This window comes from Podarcis tiliguerta (genome assembly GCF_965153285.1).
Source record: "Podarcis tiliguerta genome assembly, chromosome: 2".
Lineage (NCBI taxonomy): Eukaryota > Metazoa > Chordata > Lepidosauria > Squamata > Lacertidae > Podarcis > Podarcis tiliguerta.
In genome coordinates, this window is record NC_139535.1 from 40,124,302 (window position 1) to 40,145,386 (window position 21,085).

Sequence of the window (21,085 nt, forward strand, 5' to 3'; positions counted from 1 at the left end):
GTTACGAAGACTCCTTGCCCGTACAGTTCGGTGTAAGGTGTTTATTGTCTCAAGACACAGTACAGGTCAAACACACTATACACATATGCTGAAGAGATACTGGTGCATCATGAACTATTACTAAGTATGATTCTCTGGTGTTAGAGGTTGAACTCTAGACATCCAGATATAGATCCACTCACTTAATCCAAACTCCTCAACTTCTAAGTGCTTGATGAATGCAGTCTTGGCTTTATAAGCATGCACACACATTCTTTTCGAGAAAGTGAGGGTGGATAGATAATGCCAGAGGCCTGTAGCCTTGAGCTGTTTCTAATAGCCCACCACAGCTGGCATTCTTCCCTGAACAGAATTCAGATGTGGGGATAAGGCAACTTCTGGCAATGCTCCTGAGTAATTAAAAAAAAGGGGAAGAATTGACTTATCTATTTAAAAAAATTCCACCTTCCAGACCCAGCAGTTAGTGCAATTTCACCCACGTTTCCAAATTACACCAATGTGTAATTACCTCCTTCCAAAGGAGGCTCACATGACTCCCTCACTAATGGGGTTCAGATGACAAGTTAGACCCTGCTATTTTGGGGGGCATTTCAGATGGTGGGAAATAAACTGTTCCTTTTTATGTCCTCATTCAGCCCTGTGATTTCTACTACTGTTCATGCTGTGACTGCATTGTTTGATCCTGTTTTAATATAGTTTGGTTGTTATATTGTAGTTAAGAGGCCTTGCAACATCAACTTGGATGGAAGGTGGAATCTTTTTTCTTTTTTTTTAATAGATAAGTCAATTCTTCCTTTTATTTAATTACTGAGGAGCATTGCCAGAAGGTGCCAAACTAGGGTAGTAAAGTTCCTCAACTAGTAGATGGTGCAATTTGAGAGTGGGATGCAAGCTTAATTTATCACAAAAAAGTCAATTCAACTTTAATTTCAACTTTGCCACCAATGACTGGCTTACCGTATTTTTCCGTGTATAAGACTAGTTTACCCCCCTAAAAAATAATGTCCAAAATTTGGGGGCGTCTTATACACAGATAGATCTCCCCCCATTTTCTTAAATCAGAGTCCCCTGTCTTATACATGGGGGCGTCTTATAGATGGAAAAAATAAAATACGGTAATTGTAGCATTTTTCCCATTCCCTGTTTTTCTGAAGTGCTAATATGGAAGGGATGGGAGGACTGTATCAGTAGCTACCACTGGGAAGTCAGTTCTAAGAGCACCAGATTCCTGGAGATGATGTAGGATTTTGTGTAGAAGCAGCATCATGGGCCATATGGGGAGACCCATGAGGGACCTGGAAAGAACACTGAATCTTCATATTTGACACCTGTTCATTGCACCAGTAGCTGAAATTCAGTGTGGATCCACAGCACTATTTGTCAGTTTCCATGTGTCTTTTGTGGTTAGCCCTGTTGGGCATTGATATGCTGCCAGATACTGTGAATTGCTCAAAATGCCTATGGCATGAATTCAAACTGTAGGCCAACATTAATCCAGCTAGCTGACTGCTCACCTGTTCTCCTGTAACCTGGGCATATATTGTGTTGGATGAACAATTCACCAAACCGGGATGCAATCTTCAAATGCTGGCAAAATAAATTCCCCAACCCCCAATGAAAGATAATTTGAGGAGTATATTGCTGAGAACATCAAATTTATTTAAATACAGAAGCAGGAAATTAGCCAGGGAATTGGTTAAATGCCAAAGATGTTAAAGGTTTAGCAAAGGAGGCATAGGAAATTGCAGAAAAGTTTAATTGTTTGCATCTCTATTCACTATGGAATATTTAATTATGTAGTTACATATTTATTAGTTCAATTTTATAACTCATCCTTCCTTCCCAAAGGGGGCCTAGGGTGGCTCACAATAGTAAATTTACATTAAAGTGGTTTAAAACAATACTGTAACATATTCCAGTCAACAGTTAACATCAGCTTTATAAGAACTTCATAAAACTCTTTGGCCTGGATTAACAATAAATCTACATGCTTGCTGAATGCAGCTAAAGAGGGGGATCCCTTGGGAGGGAATTCCATAGCTAGGGTGCTGCCACTTAGAGTGCCCTGTTTTCGGTCCTATGAATAGAATCTGTTCCACAGCTTACAAATTTCAAGAGGTCTCAATGTATTGATGAAAATGCCAGGTACTTGTTTCCCAAGTCATGTAAGGTTATATTATCTGCTGCTAGTACTGATGTTTTGAATTGGTCCCAGTAACTCACAAATAGCCAGTGGTGTGGCTTAAGGAAAGGAGATAATAGGATATTCTCTTGTTACACCATAAAAGGTAAAGGTAAAGAACCCCTGGACAGTTAAGTCCAGTCAAAGGCGACTATGGAGTGCAGTACTCATCTCACTTTCAGGCCGAGGAAGCCAGCATTTGTCCACAGACAGCTTTCTGAGTCATGTGGCCAGCATGATGAAACTGGTGCAATGGGACACCGTGATAGAAACCAGAACACATGGAAACACCATTTACTTTCCTTCTGCAGTGCTATCTATTTATCTACTGCCACTGGTGTGCTTTTGAACTGCTAGGTTGGCAGAAGCAATGGGAGCTCACCGTTGTACTGATTCAAACCACCAACTTTCTGATCAGAAAGCCCAAGGGGCTCAGTGGTTTAGACCACAATGCCACCAGCTCCTTGTTACACCATAAATTAATCTGGCAGTGGTATTCTATATCACTGGTAACTTTTGGACTGTCTTCAAAGATAGCCCTGTGTAAAAGGCACTGCAGTCATCTATCCAGGAGATTATTAGATCATGGATCACTGAAAACAAGCTTTCATTCAAGGAATTGCTGTAGCTGGTGAACCAACCAGAGCTGTTCAGTACTTAACATCTGAAACACTGTTATGAGGAATAAGGCCTGAAGGTTTAATTGACAAGAAAGGGATTCAGGAGTAAGCAAGGAAATCACCTTTTTCCTGTTCCAGGTGAAGTGTAGAAAGTGTTATTCAATTTTAATAATTATGTTTTGTAACATACAGATGGAGCGGTTAAGCTTTGACCCTCCATGTTGGACTCCCTAGTCTCACAATTCCTGACCATTGACTGTGTTGCCTGGGGCTAATGGGATCTCTGGAGAAGGCTGGATCTGGAGTTTAGCCATGTCTGATACAGGAGAGCAAACCTTAATGTAAGTATTAGCATGCTCTCTTCCAACTCTATGATTCTATTAACCCCTCACCCCCTTTCAAATCTCTTTGAAGAAAGTAGCAAGTGAAGAACAGGAAACAGAGGCCAAGCAGAGTTTCAAAAATATAGGGAAATATGAGGGGGGTTCCCAAAGATAAATTTGGGGACAGTTGCTATTTGAGATTCATAAATGCTCTTCAGTTAGGAGTGAGCAGCCAGGATGGGGTTTGTAATCCAAAGCATCTGAAGGGAACCACTGATCTTCAACTGGTGGAGAGGGACTCACTACTAGCTTGCAGTCTGATCTGGGATGGGTTGTGATAGCAGCGGTCAGACATACAAATATGTGGTTCAAAAAAATAAGATATGGGTCCCCAAATGCATGTTTGGGTTAAAACTAGATCCTAGTTTTCAAAACTTGAAGACTATAGTGTTCTAAGCCTCACTTTGGAGACACACGCAAACCTCCATGCCCATTCCTGTGTGGAATGTAATCATTATTTTACTATTTTAGATCACCATTTTGAATAGTACCCCCCAATCTCTCATTCTGTACTGAATTCCGGGCCTCTTGCATCTATCTCTTCAGTATAGTGGTGTAAGCGTGAATGACAAGACTAATAATCTCGCCCCCGCTCTTGCTGGGCCCAGTAGCAGGTGTCCCAATACTTTCACTGAATGCCACCTCCCCCCCCCCAAAAAAAAATTATCAACAATCTTCCTTCAACAATGATTTATTATTGGCATAATTTGCCTTGGTACAATGAGCCAGCGAACATATTTCTGCACCCGGGTGACAGCTAGTTGATGGCTCTCCAGACTCCTGTTTTATTTAGTGTTGAACCTCATATGATTTGGTTACATTTCTTCCCCCCTCCCGCTTCTCCCTCCGCCCCCCACCTCCCATCCTCCCCACCCAACCTTTTCTCATTTTGTTTTGTTTTGTATGAGTGTGTGTTTCGCATAACCCTGGGCCGGCTGACAGCGCTTGTAAAAACCAGAAGTCGATCTTGCCGTGGCTTTTCACCATTAATCAAGCTGCCTGGAATTGGAAAGTAACACTGACAGGCTTTTATCTTGGAGAGAAGGAGGATGGCAGATGTATTTTATGGTGGATGAGCCTTCACAGCTTCTATTAGGCTGGGACTTCAGTGGTACAAGGTGGTGGTTTGAAAGAAAGGTGGGGGGGGGGGGAGAGAGAGACACAGAGAGAGAGAAGGGAAGAAGGGACGTGGAGGTTTGGAAAGGGGGACGTGTGGTGGGGGAGACCAGCCGGGAGAAGCAGGGAGAGGCCCATAGATAAATAGATCCGTCAGTCAGGCGATGTGAAGGTCTCTAGGCGGCCAGCCATTGTAGGTGACAGAAAAGGCAATCAAAGACAAAACAAATCAAAAGGTACATCTTATCAGCAGCAGGCCAGCTGGACTTCCACAGCACTCACAGGCCCTGCGGAGGGCAGGAGAAATTAATCGTGCTGTCGAGGCCAGAGAAATTGTCGCCGCTGAAGGTCCAAGTTCAGGCAAGCAGAGGTGGCCAACATTAAAGGAGAAAGAAAAGCGGGGGTGGTGGCGGTGGGTGTTGTGGGGGGAGAGGAGAGAGAGAAAGCGAGCGGTGCTGTCCCACCAGCTCCCTCTTTCCTCTCCCACCCCCCTCCACCGGCCGCCTCGCTCTCCTGACAAGTGCATTCATCGTGAGATGATAGCTGGGCACCTATGATTGGTACCTTTAATAATATAGCCCTCGCTCAGCTGTCACCCTGAAAGAACAATTTTTCCTCCCGCTTTCCTCGATGCAAAGATACATTCATAATGAGAAGTGTGACAGAAAGTGGGAGCGCAGGGAGCCAGGGAAAGTTTGGAAGAGCATTAATCAAAAAGTGAAGCCGGGGGTGATGGCGGCTGCCGGGAGCGACAGTGCCATCAATATGGGGTTTGTGGATGGCGTGCGGACCTTTGGGTTGAAACTTCCTGTTACGTTTGAGCCACCTCAAAGTGAGGATGCTCTCACAGTGGGGGAGGAGTGACTTTCTCCTTCCTTCCTTCCATCCATCCCACAGAAACATCAACTTTGGAAACTTTATTTCTCTTCTTTGCCAAGAGGCTGTGATCAGAGCCATACTTGGTGAGCTAAAGCTGATGCTTTCATCTCATTGTAAAATCACAGAAACTCAATGTGTACCATTGGACTATGAGCATAATCTAATCCTTACAGCTACCCTTTTCTCCATTTTCCTGTTTTATGGGGGCAAGGAGTATCCTCCAGGAAAGGTGTCTTCTATCCCCAGAGTCTCCATTTTCTAAATCCAGAGCTTTCCAGACTTTTCATGTTGGTGACACACTTTTTAGACATGCATCATTCGGCGACGCAGTAATTCAGTTTTACTAGCAATCTGAAGGTTAAACTAAGCCCTTTCCAGCCCCAAGAGGAGTGCGGGGAGTGTTTGTGCAACACACCGACACGCTAACATGTCATGACACACAGTTTGGAAAGCTCTGTCTTAATCCCTTCTTGCTTCACCCCTTCCATAAATGTTGGTTCAGAAGTTATGGGCCAACTTGTAAGGTAACCCTTTATCACTTCATTCCCATGGGAATGAGTGCAATGATGGGTGCACAGACCCATAGACAAGAGTACTTCATCCTCGCAGTGACATTATGACAAATGCAGGTTGTGCAGTGTTATTCTTACTGTTGGGGTTTGCCTCAAATATTGCCATTATATTTTCATTGCTCTGTTAAACTGAATCAGAATCCAGGCAGTATTATGCATGTTAGGATCCTATTGGTTTAAATGGCAGAGTTAAGCACATTCTTAGCTGGCTCCCATAGAAATACATGGAGCTTAGAGCATAATCTTTGCATGTTTATATGTGTTTGTGTTTATAGTAGGACATGGGACATACTCCCATTGCAGTTTAACTTTGCTTGGTTTGTGTATTTAACATTTCTTCTACAGTGCTACTGTCTCTATTATGGATCCAGTGAAATAGTCTCTAAATCTTAGGTAAAGGTAAAGGTATCTCTGCCCGTACAGGCCAGTCTTGACCGACTCTAGGGTTGTGCGCCCATCTCACTCAAGAGGCCGGGAGCCAGCGCTGTCCGGAGACACTTCCGGGTCACCTGGCCAGCATGACGAAGCTGCTCTGGTGAGCCAGCACCAGCGCAGCACACGGAAACGCCGTTTACCTTCCCGCTATTAAGCAGTCCCTATTTATCTACTTGCACTTAGGGGTGCTTTCGAACTGCTAGGTGGGCAGGAGCTGGGACCGAAAGATGGGAGCTCACCTTGCTGCGGGGATTCGAACCACCGACCATACAATCGGCAAGTCCTAGGCACTGAGGTTTTACCCACAGTGCCACCCGCGTCCCCTCTCTAAATCTTAAACTACAATAAAATGGTTAATTTTTAAAGTGCCACAGAATTCTGATTTTTGGCACAACAGACTAATACTGTTCCTTTTCTGGAACAGACCAAGAGTGACATTGTCATTTTCCATGTTGCCATATATATTCTTTCATAGATTAGTGCTGAACTAAGAGGTTGTATTGTGTCATCTGACACATCAGCCTGTTTTTTTTGTTGGCTGGTGTATCCAGGATTACCTTAATGTATTTAGAATTTTCTGCTGCCTTCATTCCACTCTTGAAGTACTGAGATCTTGTGGAGATATTTACATGCAATATCAGTGATAGGAAGATCACATTCCTGCAGCCTCAGATTACTATGGAGAGAATGACATATGTCCACATGACTCGTATGCTTTGTGGATGTAATGTTTGCTATTCAAATTATTATCTAGAAAGAGCTCAAGACTGACTCACATAATGTTAAGCAGGAACTAGTAAAGCTGCTTTCAAATATTAATGCTTAAGAGAGTGAGCAAGCTTGGTCTATAGCTTGGTTCTACTATGTCAGAGCATTTTCTGATCAGCTGTAGCTCAGTAGCAAAGCATGTCTCCAGTCCTGAAACCCTGGAGAGTTGTTGCCAGTCATTGCAGCAGACCCTCCAAGCATTGCTATTTTCCAGGGACGTCCCTGATTTAGAAAAGCTGTCCCGGTTTCTGATTCTATCCCAGAATGTCCCACTTTTCCTTAGGACAGGGGTCAGCAAACTTTTTCAGCAGCGGGCCGGACTATATTTTGAACAGGGAAAAAAGAATGAATTCCTAAGCCCCACAAATAACCCAGAGATGCATTTTAAATAAAAGCACACATTCTACTCATGTAAAAACTTGCTGGTTCCTAGACCATCCGCGGGCCGGATTTAGAAGGCGATTGGACTGCATCCAGCCCCTGGGCCTTAGTTTGCCTACCCATGCCTTAGGGTGTCCCTATTTTCATTGGGAAAATGTTGCAGGGTATGGAGTTATCCAACCCCCGAGCCGTCTGAAGGCAATCCTGCATAGGGAAGTTTTTTAAAATGTTTAATGTTTTATTATGTTTTTATATATGTTGGAAGCTGCCCAGAGTGGCTGAGGCAACCCAGTAAGATATGTGGGGCATAAACAGTAAAATTATCATTATGGAATGGGACGTCCCTGTTTTCATTGGAGAAATGTTGGAGAGTATGGTCCACATATAGAATATCTGTCTCTTGTTTTATAATAACTCATTAGGAATAGAGGAAGGCGGAGGGGAGAGTCGCACCCCCTCAAAAAATGCACCCGGGCCCCCCACGCTACTCCACTGTCTGTGTGCACAATGGAACTTCTTCCTCACCTGCCCCCTCAAAACCAGCTTTTCCCAAACTTGTGTTCTGAAAAGCCATGGGCCTCATTGGAAATTTATCAGGGGATTCTTCACTGGTGAGATCTGTACTGGTAGACAAGTTATATTGAATTAACTGCCCATTTACTGGAGGCAACGGTTGAGCTCAACGGGACCTGGCAGTGCTCTGAGCAGGGCACACAGTACATGCCCCACAATCCTTTGCAATGTGCAGGAATTTTGTGGCTAATGAGAAGGTATAAAAGTAGTTGCTGAAGGTTGAAATTTTTGAAAACCACTGCTTAAAAATTGAACAGAAGACTGACAGTGTGCTTTGCCCTCCCTCCATTCCCCACCAAAACACCTTTGCAATGTAAGAAGCGATAAAACAGAGCCAAGATACCTAAATGGACATGTTTGCAGGACCTTTTCATCTTCCGGTCACTGCCCTATAATACTGTACTTTCTCAAAAGAAATACAGTGTCAGAATCCTCTAGTTGTTGCTGTTTCTTGGATAGCTTTCCATAAGTATCTTCCAAGCACCAGCAACTTTCCATCTGTAAAATGGAAACGTGTGTGTGTGTGTGTGTGTGTGTGTGAAATGATGAACAAGGAAATGTTATTGCTTCAGCCTCAGGCCGAGAATCCAATTAAACAATGATGTTCTCAGTCCCTGGCTTCTGGTGTTCACGTCCCCAGTTTTCCTAACAGAGTTTATGCTGTGGGTAATGACAAATCATCAATCACCCTCATAAGCTGACACTGAGAGGGCCCTGGCAACATCAGAATCTAGTGTTATTTCAGTATGTAACAGGTTTGTATTTTTAAAGGCTGAAAATTAAGTAGGGCTGATATGGTCTACATTTGGCTGCCCAGTGCTGTTACTGTGGCATGACTAAAGGTGATAAAAGAGGGTGCTGATCTCCAAAGCAGTAAAACTCTTGCTGGTTACCTGTCACATCCTTGTATGCACCTGAGTTAAATTCCTAATGTTTACATACAAACTGCCAATCCTGTTCCAATAAGCCTCTTTCTGCCTTGAACCATCACCACAAGACAAGCTTTCCTTATTAGGGAGGGATTTAACGGCCACCCCAATCCAATTAGTCCAGTAGAGGGGGCTGGATGCCATAGTCCTTTGCCCCAATCCGAGGAAGTGACACGTGTGAGTAATGAAAGGACGGACAGGACAAAGTTTGCTTTCTGATTTTTCCACAAATCCTACTGCTGAAGAAACAAGCCGATCCATTTAAACAGCTACTAGTCTCTTCAGCAGGAGTAGGAATAATAGAAGCAAACACAGGAAAACACACAGCTCCAGTTTAATGCAGCGTTCTTTCTCCACTTGTTGCACTGTGTGGATCCCAGCTTATATTAGGGATTGATACAAAACGCCTCAGCTTTCTGACCCCTTTCCTCTTCAAAGTGCCCTCCCCAAGGAGAAACCAGTATAGTCTTTCTTTTAAAATCAAATTTATTACTTTAAAAAAGAACAAAAAAAGCTTTTAGCATTCTGGCATCACAATAAAGGAGGCTGCATGGGACAGTTTGGTGCAGTATTTAAAAAATAGGATTTTTTAAAATAACCAAACGTGTGTGTGTGTGTGTGTGTGTGTGTGTAAGGGGAGACAACTCCCCCTCTAAATGTGTTAGCCCTGGCATATGGTATTGTTTCCTAACTCTAACTGTTCCCTGTCTTGCAGACATCTCTGGTTCTCTTTTCTCTGTCTTAGGGATGATGCATAAGGTGGGTCAGTCTGGTCTGCACATACACACACCTGTGGTGCTGTGGTCTAAACCAGAGTCTCTTGGGCTTGTTGATCAGGTCTGTGGTTCAAATCCACGTGAGGGGGTGAGCTCCTGTTGCTCTGTCCCAGCTTCTGCCAACCTAGCAGTTTGAAAGCACACCAGTGCAAGTGGATAAATAGGTACCACTGTGGAGGGAAGCTAAAGGGTGTTTCAGTGCGCTCTGGCACTCGTCACAGTCCTCCGTGCACCAGTAGCAGTTTAGTCATGCTGGCCACATGACCCGGAAAGCTGTCTGTGGACAAACAGTGGTTCCCTTGGCCTGAAGTGAGATGAGCACCGCACCCCAGCCACCTTTGACTGGACTTAAGTATCCAGGGGTCCTTTACCTTTTTGCCTTACCTTACTGCACCAAAAAAGGCAGGGCACAAATTGAGCAAGTGAAACAAAATCCTACCTGGGTGCAGTAGAATGCATTTGACCATGGTGGCCAGTGTTCATTGGGATTGATAGGGCAGAAGGCAGAGAGTTCAACAAGGTGGAGTCACAGCCAATGATAGGCAGAGCCAACTAGTGTAAGTATTGCCACCATCCTCCTCCTTACTGAGCTATTACGGAGACAGCTCTGGGACTAAGGAAGAGGATGCTGGGCGCCAGTGCCACTCCCTAGACTGGATGAGAAGGCAGGTGGGAGTGGGCTGGCTGAAGGCAGACCAAGGTTCGTGCCCCATTTGTCCAAATGAACCAGCCTCCACTGTGTTTAGATTATTATTATCCAAATAGCCAGCTTTACAAACTCCACTGAACACAATAGGCGTGGATTCCAAAAGTGCCTCCAAGTGATCAGAAAGGCACTTCTGCTTGTATTTGGGGAGGTCCTGAATTACTGCCAGTAAAATGTCCCAGTCTGTGCCAATCTGGGTTTGGTTTTTTGTGTGTTTCTGTGCTAGGAGTCTGCAAGAGGAAGTGTTCTTTGCTCACAGAGGTTGGGATCCAAACCAGTGTGTGAATACTGTCTAAAAGATAAATCAAACCTGTCACAAATTTTTGTCCCTGCTATGCTTAAATGCAGGATCGGATTTGGATAGCAGAGCCGAATTTTGAACAATTTAATTTTGCATATTAATATATAATATTGCAAGCCTTTTATGGTAACCTGCACTTTTGTTGTAGCTTCTCTCTCTCTCTCTTGGTAAGGCTGAAACACTTCTTCTGCATTTTTAACCTTTGGAAGAATGAGAGTGACCTGAAGTGCCTCGAAAAGCTTTTACATTAACAAAAACATCAAGCATGGGGAGAATGCAATTTCAGCACTTCATATTGATATGGATGCAATCATCCTTCAAGCTGCTTTGCCAGTGCACACTGTGCCATTTGCATAGGGGGCACGTACACTGGATTTATGTGTAGTCACTTCCTTAGGGCCGTATCCCAGTAATGACGAGACCCACAACCTGAAGGGAAATCACCACTGCTGAGCTTATAATATTCAACTGGTTCCTGCAGCTCCCATCCACCCCGGGTTTAATATTAGAACTATTTTTCACACCGAAACTGAAATAGTACAAAATATGGGCCTGCTGTAATTGTTGTTAGATTATGTGTCACCCTGATAAGATGTAACAAATATTTTCCTACCCTGCAGGGCCCGTTTCTCTGTGGTTAATGGATGGAGAAACTTCTCATAGTCTGCAGGCAATCGGTCGTAAAAACTTCGCTCTGAAGATTAATGCAATAAGTGCAGCACTTCTGGAAAATGGGCAGAGCTGAATTAAAATAATGCAGTTATTTTTTTCCAGATTTAATAAGAAACCTTAAGCAACCGAGATGGGATTTCCCCCTCTGCTAGATCATCATGTCCTCCATATATAAGAACACTCTTATTTCGATTGATTTTAAAGGAGAATTACAGCTATAGTGCGTGGTGCTGTTATTCTTTCAATTGAACTGTTTATCAGTTATATGACGGCCATTTTCATGGGCAAAGCTTTGACACCAGTAATTCTGATGGGAATCACTTAATAGACCAGATAAACATTCAGGTGCAATTTAGCATTCAATGGTTGCTGTTGTTTTAATCCTTTATATTACAGCTTGGTTGGTTTTCCTGGATTTTTAAAAAATACCTGCTTTTTATGAAGCATGGTGCCTGTCTCTTTGCAAACTGTTCCACAGTAAAATAAAATATATGGGATGGAATCAAACAGAGGCGAAATCTGATGCCACCATCTAGCCCTTGTGCTGCCTTCCCAAAGCTGGCTAAGTGAAGTGCTGGGCTTTGGGAAGGAGGCATGAGTACGGTTGCCACATGTCCAGGATTTCTCAGGCATATCTGGAATACTGCAGTTGGCAGAGGTGTAGGAAATAAGGAAAATGTCTGGGGAAATCCGGACATATGGAAGCCCATGTCGGCAGTGCTGCTTTTTGCCGATTTCCCATAAAAATAGATCAAAAACGGCTAATTTTGCTCAACAACTTTTCTGGCCCAATTTTCAGTTTGAAATATGGCACCCCTAGGTGTGAGACTCTGGCAGGGTCCTAGATCCCTCACACCTTCTTCCCAAACCCAGTGCCTCTTTACCCGCCTTGGGGAAAGCAGCACAAGGGCTGCAGGAGGGAAGGGTGTTGTCAGATGTTTCTGAGGGCTGCTGAGAAAGGCTTTGAGGGCTGCATGGTATACAAATTTAATTACTACTGCTGCTGCTGCTAATGCTGAACAGCCCTGCTCTAGCACAAAAATATCCGCTTGCACAATGGAACTTCCCTCTCTCCTCACAAGGGTCAGAGGGAGACCCCAGGCGCTCACTGTACATGTTTGCAGGTTCTGTATTTAACAACTTTGCTATACACATGCTTGTTTCTTTCCAGGCCAGTGCAAGGTACCTTTAAAACCCTAAATGGCTCAGGCCCAGACCTTCTAAAATAATCTCTCCTATAATTGCATTTATATAATTGTTCTGATTTTTACGTTGTGTAGATACCTAACATTTGTGTTGTATTTTGTAAACCATCTTGTTTTCTGATGAGGGGTGGTATATAAATTAAATACACAAAGAAACAAAGACCACTCTACCTGCTCCCTAAGATCCGATTATGAATTTCAAATACGTTACTTGTGTGTGTGGTCCAACAAGCAAATGAAATTTGATTTATAAATGACTCACACTTCTGACTGATGCCAGAAAGGGAAACTTATATGACCTTTTTTTCTTAAGAAAAATTAATCCTTATCATTTTATGGGGAAGGAGCAGGTGATGTTCAAGTCCCTCTCCATACTGTACTTAGATATACAAGTGACTTGTGCATGTACTTTTTGTTTTAGGACACATGAAAAGTTTTGAGAAAAGTGCTTTGGGAATCTCCATGTACCATGAATAATTACGGTGAATCAGTTCAACTTCCCAGGCATGGGCATTCTTTTTAAAAAGCAGTAAAATAGATCACAATAGTATCATAAAGTGACAAATTTACAGGAAACCCCACCATACCCAGAAGCAGATGATTTACATAAGAGTTGTTCAGAGCAAACAGACTTCAATACACTGAGGTTTTTCTGGCGAGGATTTTTTTTACTGCAGTTTATTTTCACTACCATTCATAACAAATTTGATCTGCTGCCATTTAGCTTTAGCTGCATGAGGAAGGATCAGGGGCAGATGACTTGATCATAAGAAACCATTAGAGCTATATGACAAATGAAAGGGGGATAGCCAATGGTGATTGTCCTCTGCCTGTAGGAAATCCATCAGCAGAATGAGGCAATTTTTAGCTATTGCCGTCAAAATCCTATGCTCCCCCTTATATCTGCTCTTGGAGAGGCCCTCAACCTTTTGCTGAAGTTTTATAGGGGGCATGGAGTGCTGCAAAGGGAAGGAGAGATTGTCAAAAATAGCCTCCCACTTTGTTCCTTCAAGGAACACTCACCATTGAATGCTGCTTGTTATATTTTTGCTATAAAGAATGCATTAGGTTCTCAAAGGGCTTAGCTGGCAAAGCCCGATTAGAAGTACTGCTAGTTGCATCAGAGAAGTCTACACAGACCTCAGTTTGGTACATTCAGCAGCAGCAGACACTTCACAGAGGCTTGCACAGAATGAACTGTGTGTGTCATAAACTTCACAATTTTGTTACATTCAAAATAGTAAACTGGAAGTTCAGTTTTAATTTGGGTTTGGGTTACCAATCATTATTGTTGTGAAGGTTAGCTTAGTGAAAGACACACAAAGCAACAACTATGGAAAAGAAAATGTAGAGTGTGTAATAATTCTGGTATTAAATCTCTAAAGAAATTTTGGGTTGCAGCAGCTAAACATGGCCCACTAGTGCAAGGCCCCTCAAGCTATCTGTGCTCTGTAAGCATCATTCTGTGATGCTGCTGCTCTCTACTCAAGTCACACTGAAAAGGAGCAGGCCCATTTGTTCCCCACCAACTCTAATTTCAGAGAGACATACTCAGTGCTTGTTGCAAGACTGGACACCAGTGTTTACTCTTTCTAGACAAGATCAGTCTTTTAAATAGCTGTCCAGGAGGCAATCTATCCCATCACGCCTCCACTTGCCCTGTTCTTCCATGCTTCCTCTCCCCTGGTCCTACCATACTTGAACTGTCTGTCCTGGAAACAGTCACCCATGCGCCTGCCATATTCCTGTAATTAATACAGCACAGATATTTAAGACTGTACATGCAGGTTTAATTTCTCTTACAGATACATGTACAGTTTGCCACCTGGGAGAGTGACAAACTGTGCTACGTCCAAGTTTGCTTATTGAGCAATTTAACTTGGAGAATTTGGCCCGCCTCTCCAAAACCAAGCAGAAGCCTAGAATCCAAGTGAATGCACCTTCAAGTTTTCATTCCCGAGAACAGCATCACTTTTACTGGGTTATCCATCCTCTGTTGACAAGGTTTGAGGGACACTCCAAAACACCATTAGTCTGTCAAATTTAAAACATTTTAAAAACAAGTTCACATTTATTTTTAAACAAAACCAGCAATGAAAATAAATTGTCTTTTCTAAGCAACTTAGCAATCAAATCTAGAAGAGGAATATAAGGGTATGCCAGCCTGCATCCATTTCATATAGGCACTCAATACATGAAACAAGAAGATACTACAGACATCGAGATGATTTCATTCCCTCTCAGTGAACTAAGAACAAAGGAAATGCTTCTTCTTGCTACAAAACAGTATTGTGATATTTAAGAACTTTTCAGTTCCAGTGAAAGTTAAAATTTGGAGAATGTTAAAAGAGGCTCTGAGGACTAGAAAGGCTAACAAACTTCTTCACTTCATGTATTTCTCCTGTTGATCCGCCAGTATTTTTGCCGAGGATTTGGCATCATAGAAGAGTTCATTTATTTCTTCAACCTGTTCCTTTTCTATGCTGTCTTTCCCATTTATCTTGGCTAGCAGATTGGCTGGTGTGAGTAACTGCACAGCATACCTATGGCCAAATAATAAGAGCAGGTGTCAAATTAACATGCCAGCTACAAAGTAGAACAGAGAAAACTCCTCAAAAGAGACACTTGCAGAAATATTCCACAGGATGAATAAATGAACCTAGCTCCCCGAAATGTCCAATGCACCTTATAGCTGGGGAAATTAAACATTTAAGCCAAGAGCCAAAGAGCCATTTAAAGCACATCCACCAACTTGACTCTTCCCACTTTGAGCAGTGATGCCACCTCCCATAGCAGAGGAAAAAACATGAATTTCAAAAGCTATTTGTGATGTGGAAATGAAGCTGTGGTTTGAGAAACACAACTTCATATTGCACGGAAATGAGTGCAGTTCTTTAGATCCTGCCCCCCCCCCCCCCCAGTGACATTCGCAATAGCACTAGAATCTACTTTCAGGACTCCTCATTGCCTTGCAAGGAAGTTGTAAAAAGAATCTGCCAGCCACACTTTGCACATGAATCTATTCTATTATATATCCTGCTAGGATTGTTACAGAACTCTATTGCAATGGCTATTTTCATGTGGTCTGGAACTTACTAACTGTTGCAAAAATGTTGCTAGCCTTGAAAGTGGGTAGAATCAATTTTGCCAGCCATCAATGGGTGGCTGCAAAAGACATTGGGCTCCCATGTCCAAAATTACTGAATGTATCAACCTGCAAAAATGGCAAGGAGCAGTCAAACTGTTTAATAAGTAATACGCAGTCCATTAAAATGACCAATCATTATCATACAACTATTAATTTCTGCAAAGGATTTTCACTATAATTTAGCTTGTCTGTAAGTTATGTATACACAAGTATTTCATATGTTAATAATAAAGAGGAACTACCTTAAATGCCTTAAATGAATGTCATGAATAAAAGTGGATTATGCAAAACGGGTGGAACTCTGAGCTTCGTCATTCAAGCAAATTAGTATTTCACCAGAAATCAACAATGGCCTGCTGGTTACCCCCTAGCTACCTGTTTCTGCCCATCTTCATACCATTTCCAAAACCAGTCATTATTTGACATTTATAGTCAACATGCTTACCTTAATGTTGTTTTGGTGCCTATTTCTCCAAGATGATTCAATGCCTCCTCACTAATATTAATACTCTCTGTCTGGGCACGAAGCTTTATGATCTAAAGCAGAAAAATATATTTAACACAGTTTGGACTTTAAAAAATGCATTTCTTAAAGCTGTGTACACACCTTAGCATCACATGCAAACCATATACAGTATAAAACATAGTTTAAACACGGGCTGGTTTATTTTAACATCTGCTTTCACTGCATCCAATTTAGAACTGCAACACAGTCAGGGATCCTTTCGGGTTGCAAATGGAGTAATATTTTGGGGCATTCATCAAGAAGCTTTGTAACTCCTAAACTATGAGAATGATATGGAATATACATATAGTGACCTACAGAATCACAGATCATCAGTACCCCACCTGGAATAAATCTTCAGAACAATTTGCTTGGAAAGTCTCAACTGTCCTTTAGTTGCTCAAATGCACGCCAGACATTTTAGCCTCTTGACAAATAAGACGGTAAAATAAATAAATAAGTAAGTTTCTCTGCAAGGTTCACCTACTCCCACAAAACCTCTCAGATAAATCTAATCTATCAAGAACAGTCTCCAGCTTGTACCAGTTTGAAGATCTTTGTAAAGTTGAAGAAGAAGATATCACCAATAAGCCTGAGCACATAGAGCTGTAACAAAAGTGGCACCAGGCTCCCTGCAGTCCGTATTACCAGCTGAGTGATAAGGGGCAGACTGGATAATGATGTTGTGTTGTAGTGTTGAGATAACTCTGGAACTGCGAGTCTCATATAATACAGGTATTTTTCACTTTGGCAGCTTTGTAAACAAGATATCAAGAAGCACTCGTTTAAATTAAAGCCATAAAAATGCACCAAGGGAATCAGAGTGCGGAAGAGGGGGAAGGGGGATGAGCACAGAATCGGGGCTTCACGTACTAGGCAGCTAGTTTAAGGAACATTAGAATTTGAAGTTGCTCTTGGGAGTGTTCAAATTTTACCAAAATATTAAGGCTAATACTTCCTTTTGTTTATTACAATATTTAGACTGCACTTCATACAAAACTACCAGATGGTGTTCAACAAAATTTACAAAAAAACCCACCCATAAAAACAATACGGAATAATCATAAAATGACTCGTTCATCTTAAATACTTTAAATCATACTGAACAGGCCTGGTGACATAAATAAAAGACTTCCACCTGCTAGAAATGTATTCCACAGCAGAGGACTGGCAACACTAAATGCCTGACTCTGAAGCACAAGGAGACAATTAACAGCGCTCCTACAGAAAAATGTGAATTTACAAGTATAATGTATATGTAATATTATGTAAACATTTGGTATATGTACTGAGATATCAATAAAGAAAAAAAGAAAAGAAAAAAACAGTGCTCCTATAAATGGTCTCTGTCATCATATGTGAATATAAGTACATCAGACAAATCCCCCCACCAATATGGAGTTTCCAGCTGATATTCAACTTTGCTGTGACCCGAAGTACTGTGTGCCCAAGTTGGCTTTGGAGTTGTGTTCCTTGATCAGCAACCCACAATATATCATGTCAAGTTGTAAAAATGGCTGATGATTAGGTACTGGGTCAGGATAAATCAGAAGTCCTCTGAATGTGCACAGGCTCTTGAATGAACCTGAACTAAAATCTCTCTTTGGCTCCCAACCCTTAAACCACTGCAACTGAGATAAAGACTAAACCTGAATATAATTTTTAAAGGCCTGTGTAATACTTTCTTCTTTGGAAAAACAGATAAAAAATACACAATCCAGTAAATCATCTCTGTAGCCAGTTTATGGGGTGCCAAGGTCAACCCAGAATATGTAAAGCACTCTAAGGCTACATGCAAGAAGAAGAGTTTGGATTTGATATCCCGCCTTTCACTCCCCTTCAGGAGTCTCAGAGCGGCTCACATTCTCCTTTCCCTTCCTCCCCCACAACAAACACTCTGTGAGGTGAGTGGGGCTGAGAGACTTCAAAGAAGTGTGACTGGCCCAAGGTCACCCAGCAGCTGCATGTGGAGGAGCGGGGAAGCGAACCTGGTTCCCAAGATTACAAGACTACCGCTCTTAACCACTACACCACACTGGCTCTCAAGAATCAAACACCTATTGAGTCACACCACATCACATTCCCTACTTGCAAGGTAGTGTTCTTTGTGCAGGTACATCTATGTCAAAATAGGAGAAAGGTCTGGAATGCAGGTGGTCCCTACACTATGCACACAGTCTTCTGGTGGTATGCATGCAAATCTTACTTTGGTGGGGACAGGGACAAGGAGGCATTTTTCAACTGGTAAGCACTTAGAGGAATGCATATAAATGGTACTTGGAACTGGTCATTCCCCATCTCAGCTGGTCACAGAGAGGCATGCCAAAGGATCCTTGAAACCAAGGGAGGGCAACCTTTGGTTCTCCAAACGAGGTGGGACTCCAGCCAAAGGTCAGGGCTGATGGGAGTTGAGAATATAATAACATCTGAAGGCACACAGGTTACCCACTGCTGCTGTGAACTATAAGGGTGGAAAGCCCCACTTGCAGGCTGTGTGCAGGGAGAAGGGGTGTAACTGCTCTTGGAAAACCCCAAGCCCCATTTCCCCCTCTCCATAGGGTCATTTAACACTGTGGGGGAACAGAACTCTTTAGCAGGGTCAGGTGAGGAAGCACCTGAGGAAGAGGGGAAGCTCAAGGGAGAAAGAAAGAAGCCTATTCTGTGCCCTGCCTTTCCTCATCCACTGCGGACAATGTTTATTTTATTTTATTTATTGAATTTATATACTGCCCTATACCCAGAGGTCTCAGGGTGGTTCATAGAATAAAATCAAAATATAAAATAGATAATCAAAATAAAAACAACAACCCACTAACCGCCCCCCCCCAATGAAACCCACATTTTAGAAGGTCATAGGATGTCAATCAAATCAACCAAATGCCTGGTTAAAAAGGAACGGTTTTTGCCTTGTGCCTAAAGGTGTATAAAGAAAGCGCCAGGTGAACTTCCCTGGGGACAGCATTCCACAGACAGGGAGCCACTACAGAGAAGGGCCATTCTCATGTTGCCATCCTCCAGACCTCTCAAGGAGGAGGCACATGAAGAAGGGCCTCAGAAGATGATCTCTGGGTCCAGGATGGTTCATATGGAAAGAGGCAGTGCTTGAGGTATTGCAGTCCTGAGCCATTTAAGGCATTATAGGTCAAAACCAGCACTTTGAATTGGGCCCAGAAATGTTTACACAATTGCAGAAGGGAAATGTTTAACTCATCTGTTAAAACACATCACTAAGCAAATCTAAACCCTGTCCAAATAAGATGCAAAAGAGGGGCAAACTGCAGCATATAATTAATTAAAAGCGGATAAGGAACCAAGGGTCATCTAGCCCAACCCCCTGCAATAGAGGAATCACAACTAAAGAAACCCCGAAAGACAGCCATCCAACCTCTGCTTAAAAACCTCCAACGAAGGAGAGTCCACCATCTCTCAGTCTGTTCCACTGTTGAGCAGCTCTTACTTTCACAAAGTTATTCCTAATGTTCAGTATCAAACACTACCAAGGGGTTGATTGAGCAGAATCAACAGGGTGGCACTCTATGAAAAAGGTCAATAACTAGGATGGACCAGGGCTGTTTCAGTGCCATACCCAGGTCTGAAGCCAGGCAGAAATTGGTCTAGATAATCCCTTTCACCCAGGCACAGCTGCAGTTGGCCACTCTCAATTACTTTGCCCAATGTTAATATTATAATACATAGTATTATGCTAATATTGAAATGAAAACCTCATTGTACAGCTGTATCCTCTAGCCACCTCTGCTGTAATCTATATCAAGGTGCTACAGCTATCCTGTCAGGTACACAAAAACATCCCAAGTATCAATACCACGGCATATTTTGAAAGAAGGCACCACACAAAAGCTTCCTCATACCAAAGGAAATGAGCCTTTGCTGGTACGTTTATATTCAATAAATGCCTCTGCTTCACCTTGGCACTTATCCAGCAGCAGAGACTATTATCTGGTGACAATGCTTTCCGCCATTGACACTATCTCCTAAATAATACAAAGAATTGACATGATAAACCGTAATGGCTCCTGTATGGTGTCAGCCCACAGCACTGAGACACTAATGAGGGGGGATCTTTGACAAGATGCCTCATAATGGCACCCAAGGATTATAATCAATGCTCCTTGCACCAAGATGAGTCCTGCTGCTTACTGGACTGTTGCTCTAGCCAATCACTGAAAAAATCTCGTCTAGATCAACTACAAAATGGATCCAAGAATACAGTAAGCAAATCACTGACGGAATACAAACCCCAGGAGTTTACAAATCCACATACTTCAAATACTAACATGGAGTGGTTTCATTTCAAACTGAGCAAATATTGAAAAAAAATTAAGATCTGGAATTAAGAAACACAAAAAATATAAGCGGGACCGCCCTTTCAAGAGAAGTGTAATGAAGATCTGTTCCCATCACATTTCTATTATGATGAATTAAAAAATCAGTTCACATGGAGATAAATATGGAGACTGGAACAGTCTTCATACTTATTGGCATTTTTAAAGCACTTTTCCTGTTGACTTATGGGTTGTTTTTAAACAGATCTTTTTGTGGGCTGTTTATTTACCCATTATTGGAGAGCTGTTCTGATTTTATCAGAAGGTTTTTACTTTTGTTGCGAACCATTTCTGGTGATGTCTGAATAGAAAAGAACGCAGCAGACATTTAAAAATAAAATTAAATAAAACATAATAATAATAATAATAATAATAATAATAATAATAATATCTTAAAGAGGAAACCATAGCCTTCATAGTTTCAAAGCCAGAAACCTGCAGGATGAATTCCTACTTGGATGAAACTTTCCTTCTGGAAAGGGCCACGTATATTACTATATTAAATATTTTTCACATTATTGTAAGCCACTCAGAGAACTTTGTTATCAGCCAGCATATAAATATTGTTTAAAAAAATTATAGGACCCAAAA

The 21,085-nt window shown here is 42.2% G+C and overlaps 1 protein-coding gene and 1 long non-coding RNA gene across 2 annotated transcripts in view; one reads left to right on the forward strand and one right to left on the reverse strand.

The window, feature by feature from the left end:
- On the forward strand, positions 1–15,936 carry LOC310667210. Its single transcript, XR_014506208.1, has 2 exons — positions 1–3,143; positions 11,242–15,936. It is a non-coding gene; the product is annotated as an uncharacterized lncRNA (long non-coding RNA).
- RUVBL1 (RuvB like AAA ATPase 1) overlaps positions 14,547–21,085 on the reverse strand; it is a 22,044-nt gene continuing 15,505 nt past the window's right edge. The window contains exons 10-11 of the mRNA XM_083418633.1: positions 16,092–16,183; positions 14,547–15,041 (exon numbers count right to left, since the gene is read on the reverse strand). Of these exons, the coding sequence (XP_083274759.1) occupies positions 14,882–15,041; positions 16,092–16,183 (252 nt within the window). The 3' untranslated portion in view covers positions 14,547–14,881. The remainder of the gene's footprint in view (positions 15,042–16,091; positions 16,184–21,085) is intronic.